Source organism: Glycine max, chromosome 13 (genome assembly GCF_000004515.6).
Source record: "Glycine max cultivar Williams 82 chromosome 13, Glycine_max_v4.0, whole genome shotgun sequence".
Taxonomy (NCBI): Eukaryota; Viridiplantae; Streptophyta; class Magnoliopsida; order Fabales; family Fabaceae; genus Glycine; species Glycine max.
In genome coordinates this window covers 16,546,854-16,557,162 of record NC_038249.2, presented here as the reverse complement: position 1 = coordinate 16,557,162, position 10,309 = coordinate 16,546,854, and the positions used below count along the sequence as shown (strand labels likewise).

Here is a 10,309-nt window from a genome sequence, read left to right as displayed (position 1 = left end):
TAATAGTTGAATGATTGAATTAAGTGCATTAGTAGTTATAATTAATCATATTGGATGTGTTTTAGCATAAACATAGATACTCTCTTAAGAAACTAGCCTAGGATAGGCTCTGGTAATCGATTACCATCCAGTGTAATCGATTACACATAAACAGGCAGCCTGTAATCGATTACAACATCCTGTAATCGATTACCAGAAGGCTTATTGCTCCTGTAATCGATTACCAATCCCTGTAATCGATTACAACTCGTCCTCGTCTATAAATACTCATGAAATCAGCATTGCTGTGCAGCCACAGCCTCCCCTCACGTCTCCTCCATACCTAAATCTTCCAAGCTTCGTATCTTACTCAAATCTTCACCAAATCGCGTCCCGTAAAGCCCAATCTCCCTCTTTTTCACTCCTCTTTCACTTCCACCGATTGAAATCCACTGAAACTTAATCAAAATGGCAGAACCATCGAAGAAGAGAAATGGATCATCCTCCACCACCACTGCTGCTGCCCATCGCCGCCACGGACCATCCGGAGCACCCACAACACCTATTCATCCCTCTTTGTCATCTCCAAGATCATCCACATTGTTTTCATCCGATGATCAGCGTCTACGGTACCTTTCTCAGTGTTCTTCTAGAATCATCTTAGACCCTAAGTACCTAGACATAGAATTCATTAATGATGAAACGTTTGATTGCTATCAAGTGTTTCAAAATTCTGGCCTTGTTGATTTCATGTCATTAAAATTGCCATATTATCCTGAACTTGTAAAGGTCTTCTACTGCAATTTAAAAATTCAGGATGGCATTATTATTTCTGAGGTGCATGGTATTCCTATGGTCATTGATCAGTCATTGTTCTTTTCTTTAACTAATTTACCCAGTCAAGGTGCACCTTTTGAGGGCACCATTGTTGATGACTGGAAATTTGATTATTCGAGTCATGATGCTCATCGTATGGTCTGCAATGATCAAGCTGAAATGACCGGCAAATTGCTGGCCGGGTCATTAACATTTGATAATCGCATCATGCACTATATAATTGTTAGAATTTTGCTTCCTCGGTCTTCAAATTTAGCACAAGCCTCAGAGGAGGATTTGATTCTTATGTGGGCTTTTCTTACCGGTCGTCAGATCGACTGGGCCCATTTGGTTCGGTACCGAATGCATAAGGCATTACGGGCCAATGCACCTCTCCCTTATCCACATTTGATTACTCTATTTCTGCGTCATTTTCAAATTCCGCTTGATGATGAACCATTTGTTCAAGTCAAGCGTTCCTTTACAATTGGTGCTGGTGCCGTGACTTCCTTTGGGTACCGTAAAGATCGGAATGGTCAATGGCTGAAGAAGGATGCACTCCCTCCTCAAGATGAACGTACTCCTTCACCTCCTCCTCAGCACGATGATTTAGCACTCATGAATGAAGTCCTCTCTGAATTACGGGGTCTTCGTTCTTATGTTGGTGACCGTTTCGACTCATTAGATACACGCTTTGCCGACATGGAAATTCGCCTCACACAGCTCGAAGAGGATGTAGGATACATTCGTCATAGTTTCGATCTTCCACCACCACCTCCACCTTCTTAGAATTTAGTTTCTAATTATATGTCTCTTATAAGCCGTGTATTTTGGCTGTTTAGTTTCTTAGAGTTTAAATTATTATGTTAAGTACTCTATTTATCTTGTAGAATTTGAATTTCCAACTTTTATGCTTTGATACTCTGTGGTTTGGTTTTAAATTATTTGGATTATGGTTTGGTTATTTCTCATTTGTGAGTTTAGTTGATTATGCCTTACACTTTGATGTTCATCTGTTTCTATTCCATTATTATCTCTGGTTTACTTCTCAAGAACTTTGGCTTTTTGATGTTGCCAAAGGGGAGAAAATGGGGTGTAGAAAAGCTTAACAAACTTTGAAAGCAAGTGATCATAAATTCCAAAACATAGGGGGAGTAAACGTAAATTGTATATATATACAAATGTTTGTTGTTTGCTCTTGAATCTTGATTTCAGGACTTGTATTGTCATCATCAAAAATGGGGAGATTGTAGATGCAAATGCCTTTGGTGTTTTGATGATGATCTTGATGATATGATGCAATTAATGCAAATGGGCTTTTCAAGTTTAAATTCAAGACAATACTTCAAGAATACAAGTCACAACATCAAGAAGATCACTAGTATATTAGGAAGGGAATTCCTAATTGAATTAGCAAAAGGTTTGGCCAAGTAATTTAAATTAAAAAGTGTTTTTCAAAGGGTTTACTCTCTGATAATCGATTACTAGAGGATGTAATCGATTACCAGTGACCAAATATGCTTTACAACAGCTACTAAAAATTTGAATTCAAATTTTAGACTGTGTAATCGATTACACAATTTTGGTAATCGATTACCAGCAGTTAATAAACGTTTTAAATTCAAATTTTAAAAGCTGTAATCGATTACACAAATCCTGTAATCGATTACCAGACAAGACTTTCAGAAAAATAAGTCTAAGAGTCACAACTTCTCAAAAGGTTTTTTCATGACCACCAATGGTCTATATATATGTGATTTACAACACGAATTTGAGGAGAGTTTTTTCAGAACAACAAGTGTTTATTCTCTCAAAGAGCAAAATCCTTTATCCTCTTAAGAATTCCTTGGCCAATTCAATTGCAATTCATTAAGGAATCATTTGAGTGCTCAGATTGTAAAATCTATCTCTTTCAAGAGAGATTCATTCTTCTTCTCCTTCTAATTCTCTAAGGGATTAAGAGACCGAGGGTCTCTTGTTGTAAAAGAATTCTAAACACAAAGGAAGGATTGCCCTTGTGTGTTTAGAACTTGTAAAAGGAATTTATAAGATAGTGGAACTCTCAAGCGGGTTGCTTGGGGACTGGACGTAGGCACAAGGGTGTGGTCGAACCAGTATAAATCTGAGTTTGCACTTTCTCTTCCCTTAAACTCCTTTATTTATTATTGCTTTATATTCATATTCAAATTGTTTTATTTGAATTAATATTTAAGAAGTTCATTGTTAAGGGAATTTATAACTTGATTAAAAAAAAGTCAAATAGATTTTTAATTGGGGAAGTAGTTTGGAATATCTTAATTCAACCCCCCTTCTTAAGATATCTGAGGCCACTTGTCTAACAACCAACACATAACATACAAACACAATGATGCTAATAACATTCTTAACATTATTTGTCAATTAAATATGCACCAATTAGTACTACCTTTTACCTTTGGATATATAAATAAAACTAATGATACACACAAGTCGCCTACAATTATATTCATTAATTATAAGAATAAGTAATCAACCTTTGGGCGATCCATAAATGCTTTATAACAATGAATTTTAATGTACCCATAAACCAATAATCATATAATTTAGCATCCATTATTCTATGAGTAATTGAAATAATCATTAATTTGGAATGAAATAACCTTATAAATTTGGTGACTAACAAATCTATCATACGCTTAATTCCAACCAAATATATGGCTTGCACATACTTATTGCTATTAACAATTCATAGCCATTTTATTAATTTCATTCCAAGCCATAAAATGATATTCATATTTATTTTCCTTTTGCATTCAAACACGTTCAAGCAAATATGTAGCATATACATATTTATTGATACCGACAATTTCAAAGCATTCACGTCAATTTAATTCCAGGAAATAAACTTTAAATCCTTTAATGACATTGAACAATAATATTTAGGAAAAAAAATGAGCATGTGGAATTGAGGATAGAAAAAAGTGGGTTAGAATAGCAATTCCAAAAGGAATTCCTTATTCAATGATAGCTTCTTTTTCAATTCAGCCAGAATGCTCATAGGAGAGATATTTCCTTGTTTCGTATTCCTTTCATTCTATTCAACTTAAAACACTTTCTCTTTATTATATATCAAATAGCATAAGATGGAACAACAAAAACACACTACCACACAAATAAAATCCTTAAATTTTATAATTAGGGTTCAAGCATAATTGGGAGAAAATAAATCATTATCGCATAATCATAAATTTCATAAAAAATTTAAGGATTTCCTAGATTAACAATTATAGAGAACCAATAGGATCTTGAAACCTATGATTCTCATAAATAATAAATAAACAATGCATACATTTTTCTATAGTGAGACTTTTATATGGTGTATTTGATTTGAAATATAAGAGAAACAAGATTTGAGTCCCTTAACTGTTTGTTTGTCTAGAACACTTTCTGTCAAGGAGGAGACATGATCTCATAGTAGTGGTATTAATCCCTTTTATAACTACTATTCCTATCAAGTAGTAGTTATCTTTGAAAACTTGTCCTATTTAACCCAATTATAATTTAATTCCTAATTATTAATTATTTATTTATTAGTCTCTACATAAGTCGCATGTCTCTTACATGAGACATTAATTGTAACATACGTAACATGAATGAAATTGATGCAATATATAGGGACAAAATTTGTTGGAAAAGAAAAAGTTCTACTACACAACATGAAGCATCCAGAGGATAGTAGGATACTGGATAGTAATATTACTCACAAAGAGAGATTCCTATCACATGGGAATAAATGTTTCCTACCTCTTTTGTGAGAATTAAATATTGGTTGAAGGTGAAATTATAATTTATCCAAAAATAAAATATATCCATGATTAATTATTTTATTACTTCCTAACAAATATGGGATAGTTTTTTTCACCCTTCTATTCTTAGGACTAAAAAATTTATCCGTGAAACAAATACTCCCTAAGAGTTAAGTGTTGAACCACTTGAATCCCCAACTTTTGATAATTATATTTTTATTCTATATGGTTTAAATTGTATTTAAATTTTTATAATTAATGTTTTTCATAACATAATTTTCTTTTTTTGAATTAAATAATTTAGTACTTTTTTCCATTTTTCTTTTTCTTAAATAAATCTGTCAGAATACTATTTTTTCATGAAAATAGGTGAAAATTTCATATCAATTTAAGATCGTTACCGTAGTTTTCATAGGAATTCTCATTTGTAGACAATCTTGTACAAAGATATAGTCACAAGTTAACGAAAATTTAAATCTTGATTCATGATATTGTGGGGAATTAATTAGTGGTGTGAAAAAAAAATAAAAACATAAATCAAATCAATCCATTTTGAAAAATCAAACTGTTTTGGAGAAAAAATGGAATTGATCCCCTAATAGCGCCTACCATTTTAAAAATGACTAAAGTGATTAAAAATGTATGATTAAAAATGTATGATTAAAAATGAATAATTGACTGTTAAACAAACCATTTTTATAAAGTGATTCAAAAATATATCCGTGCACCCCTAATAGCGCCTACCACTAGAACAAAACCCTGTTTTTGATGAATTTAAGAAATGAAATTATGAAAGTTTAAAAGATGGAAATTTTAAAGTTCAAAAAAATTTGAAACAATTTAGAGGATGGATATGTGAAGAGAAAGAGGATTAAGTAAATCTATTTTGGGTGAAATTTAATATTTTGATTTATGAGTTTTTGAGCAAAAGAGTGTTCAAAATAATTTAATAGATTCAATTGACAAAGATTTTTAGTTAAAAATAACTAGTTTAAAAAAGTAGATTAAAAAAATTAAGCAATTAAACTTGTTCAAAATATGATTGACCGATCAAAATTATAAATGAATTGATTTTAAAATCAAAGACTAGATTTATTTTTCCATTTTATTTTTTATTTTTATTTTTTCGATTTTAACCCTTCACTTCCTCCAACACCTCGCCCTGTCGCCCATCCGTAGTTTCTGCCTCTCTCCCACAAGCAATAGAAACCGTGATGTTTAAGTGATTCAGCTGCGGAGGGAGAAGGTGGTGACGCCACTGTTCCGAGAGCAGAGAACGCTGGCGTCGCCGCCAGTCACTTTGGCGGCGGAAGAGCGTCATTGTAGGTGAATGGGAAGGTGAGAGAATAAGAGGAAACGAAAAAATTATTGTGATTTTCAATTACTATCTTAATTACATTAATCTGCAATAGTATTTGATTATTTGATTTATTGCATAGCATGATACTAGTAATTAGATAAAAATATAAGTACTAAACAAGAATCGCATGAGTTAGCTTGATTTCCTTTGATTGCTCCAAACTATAAATTTGCGTCAATTTCAATTTGACTTTTGAAAAAAAAAATAAAAACTGACTATTATATTTAAGAAATACAACAGAAATCTTATTGCCTAATAATATTAAATTAGATTAGATAGTTTAAATGATAGAAAACATTCTTTTAAGATATATTCAAAAAGCACAGTGGACTATATTTTTGAAGTTATTTTGCTTTTGTAATTAATAAATATTCTCTTTTAAAATTATATATCGTCAAATTATTGTGGATGGTCAATCGGAATTATAAATTGATCAATGCAGTCAAAGTGATCACTGATATTCAAAAGAGTCTCAGTGATGAGTCCAAGACAACAGAAATTCAAAAGACAAAAAAAATTGAGATTTATTCTAAATGGAAATTGAAAATCAAATATAAAAGATAAAATCAACATATGTTGAAAATCTACATAACACTGTCATCTGATGGAAAACAGTATACACAATATATATATATATATATATATATATATATATATATATATATATAAGAAATACAACATAAATCTTATTGCCTAATAATATTAAATTAGATTAGATAGTTTAAATGATAGAAAACATTCTTTCAAGATATATTCAAAAAGCACAGCGGATCGTCAATCGGAATTATAAATTGAGTCAAAGTGATCACTGATATTCAAAAGAGTCTGAGTGATGAGTCCAAAACAACAGAAATTCAAAAGACAAAAAAAATTAAGATTTATTCTAAATGGAAATTGAAAATCAAATATAAAAGATAAGATCATCAGATGTTGAAAATCTACGTAACACCGTCATCTAATGGAAAACAGTATACACAATATATATGTATATATAAACTGAAAGCATGCTTTAAAGTAAAACAAAGGAGAATTGCTAGGTACCAAGTAAAGTTAAGAGTTTTGGTACAATTATTTTATAGACCAATACCTGAATGAGTTTTAAGCACATCAGAGTCAGAGAAAGGCAGAGGAGAGAATTTCTCGATAACTGTAACACAACTCTTAAGTTTTAGAGCCTACCATAGAAATTCTAAAAACTAAAACTACTATTGAAACTAAAACATATATTAATATATAGTATAGCAAAATGGAGAACTGTACAAATTGCTTAATCCTTCATACCACAAGGCAGCTCATTCAGATCAAAATCCAATTTCTTGGTACATGGAGAAGATTGACATGCCTCATCTGCCAGCAATGGTGCCTTTTCATTCGCTGTTGTCTCGTCTGTTGGTAATGGTGCTTCATTCATTGTGGCCTCATCCACCTTGTGCATGTTACTAGAGCTGGAAGAATTGTCTTCTTGATCAGCAACAACAGCTTTGGAGCGGTTCGACTCGTCCATGATCTCAGTGTTCTTCTCCTTGTGCACTGATCTGTGCCCTCCCAAGCCTTGGAAAGTTGAAAATTTTTTCCCACAAGCTCCACATTTATACCCACCCACTTTCTCTTTCTCTTGACCTCCATTCTCATATTCTGTGTCTTTTGCCTTAAATTTCATCACCAGTTTCTTACTGTTCTTCCCTTTATGGTCCACCACCCTCTTCACCTTCCTTTCATCAACGTGATCTTGCACCTTAGCAGGAGCAACCACCTCAGTGATCACATCGTCGAAAGCCTCGTCCACACCCTCCTCCTCTTCCACCTCATCATCCATATACAAAATTCTTCCAACCCCAGATTTAGATAAACCCTTGCACCTATTCAGCTTCTCACCCTCATCATCATCAAATTCACCGTCCCCATCATTTTTCTTTCCGATCTTCAATTCACCATTCAGATAAAACTTAATCTTTTTCACCTTATGTTTCTTGCTCGATGACGATTCACCAACCTTCCTTTTGCCATTCTTGATTAGAGGTGGAGCACTTTTCGACAGCACTTCATCCTTCTTGGGAGAAACCCTATTAGACTCACTGCAAAAGTACTTAGAATAAGCACTTAGGTAAGTGAGGGTTTCAGCAGCCTCATAAGCCCCAATACACTTTCTGCCTCTCACATCAGTCTTAAGCCAACTGGGTGAAGTAAAAGTTGAAAGATCAATAATAACAATATTACCCCCACCCCCACCAACACAATCAACATAATCATCATCACGATACTCTTCCATGTTTTTCTCCATAGAATCAGAATTTTGGGAAGAAAAAGTGTAAGAAGAGAGAGAAGAAGATGAGGAGTTCTTATTGGGAGAACGAGTGGGAGGAGACACACCCTTCCATGACCTCTCAGGGTGAGATCGCATGTGGCCAAACAATGCGTTTTTGGTGGGAAATTCCTTCTTGCAAATGCAACAAATGCGTTTCCCATCATCATCAGCATCGTAATCACAATTATTAGCCCTATTAATGTTGCTGCTATCACCAGCTTTTGACGAGTGATTGGTGAAACGGACTTTTACCTTCTTCTGGTGCTTTTGAAAGTGCGATCTTCGGTGACCCCCCAAAGCCTTGCCGCTGCTGAAGACCTTGCCGCAAATATTGCACTCACGTAGCATTGGTGAAGGGCTTTTCGCTGCAGTTGCCTCATCAGCCGTTGTTGATTCAACCTCAGCTTTGCAAGGACCCAAGAGCGATCTTTTCATATTCTCTTTCTTGCTAGATTCGCCCCGCCCTTGATGTGAAACCGTATGCTTATCTTTTTGATCCATCTAAGGAAACAAAAAAAAAAACAAAAAACAAAGAATGAGCTAAGGCTAAGAAAGAGAAGAATCTGAAACAACAATAACCAAGAAGAAGAAAAAAAAAACGGCAAGGATTATGCACCATAAAGAAACCTTTTTTACCTTTGGAAAACCAAAACTGAATCCAAGATTTGATGAGAGAGAAACAAAATACTATTTTGAATTCAGAACAAAAAATGAAAACCTAGTGTGGTTGTTGGGTTATGCTGAAGATTCAAAAGCATATAAAGAAAGAGGAAGGGAGAAGGTAGTAGATGAGAACTGAAGAAATTAAAAGAAAGAACACAGGAGAGAGACAAATAATCACTCACAAAGAGATGTGGTAATTAATTTTTGAATTTTTTTAAAGTATTAACTGATTTTATACTGGTAATTCTTTAATTTTATAATTAATCTTTTACCTTTTATATAGAAATATTAGCTTTTGTCAAATAATTTTCTTTTACTGTGAGTCTTTTTTAAAAAAAAAACATTACTCACCGTTGTCTCCTATTTTCTGAAACAGTAATGGTATATAGCGCGAAAGTTTTATGCACAAACACTATACGAAAATCAAAGCTTGGTTGATTTTAGATGAGTAATTTTACAATCAAAGTCTTTGACATAAATCAACAGTGCTGAGCGATGGTAAAATATTTCGTGCAAGTACGAACTCTTACCGATAAGCATTTTTCATTTTGAAAACTCACCTTGAGATAAATCTTAAATCTCGTGATGTGTAATCTTTTGAGATCCCGTTTTCTGAAGCGGTGAAACATAAAGTTACTGTATTTTCTCTATTTTGAGTTCTTCTCTCTAATTTTTTTTAGACACAGAATTTATACTTTTTTTTATAAGAATGTATACATTTTGAGAAGTAAAAACAAATTTTATTAAATGCCTATTAAAAAAGCATCAAATGTGATTAAATAGATCTTAATATGAAGAGTTATAAGGTTTAATAATTATTTATGGTATAAGATTATATATTAATTTAGTTTTCTTATATACAAGACTTTCTTTAGTTTTAAAAGAACATCAAGATCGTTATCTAATTTATATATTTTTCTATCCTTCTTCGAATGCAATTCGGATGTAAGTACTTTCGATATTATTAGCAATTAGTCTCTTCCATTATTAGCACAGCTTTTTTTTTTTTATTTTAGACCCAATCGTCTTTTTTTATATACCCAAAAGAAAAGTTATGCTAACGGAAGGGAGTAGACCCAACCCCTTTCAATAATGTTTAATTTAAAACTTATCCATTTTATTTAACTGGTCAAACACTTTTTTTTTTTTGAGATTCCGATTTCCGTGGTTTTAGTCAACACAACAAATCAATGCGGATAATAATTTTATTGTTATTTGTAAGATTGGTTTTCAATTCACAAGGATCGGATTTTGCACGAGGTCAAATTTTTTGTGTGAATGTTCATTGACCAATCAATTTAAATATACCTTTTCTGCTTTTCATTATAAAAAAATATTTTTTTTCTTCCGCAACAGAAAAAAGTACCATTCATATCCCACAAATAAAGTCAAATTCATGGG

At 32.7% G+C, this 10,309-nt stretch overlaps 1 protein-coding gene across 1 annotated transcript; it reads right to left on the bottom strand.

Annotated features, from left to right (window-relative positions):
* Positions 1-7,207: 7,207 nt before the first annotated feature.
* On the bottom strand, positions 7,208-8,680 carry LOC102664324 (uncharacterized). The gene has a single exon (XM_006595175.1). The coding sequence runs from the start codon at positions 8,678-8,680 to the stop codon at positions 7,208-7,210; it is 1,473 nt and encodes a 490-aa protein (XP_006595238.1).
* Between the last annotated feature and the right edge of the window lie 1,629 nt (positions 8,681-10,309).

Bases quoted from the DNA above. Each gene is read 5' to 3' on its own strand.
- LOC102664324 (XM_006595175.1), bottom strand. From the start codon at position 8,680: ATGAAAAGATCGCTCTTGGGTCCTTGCAAAGCTGAGGTTGAATCAACA.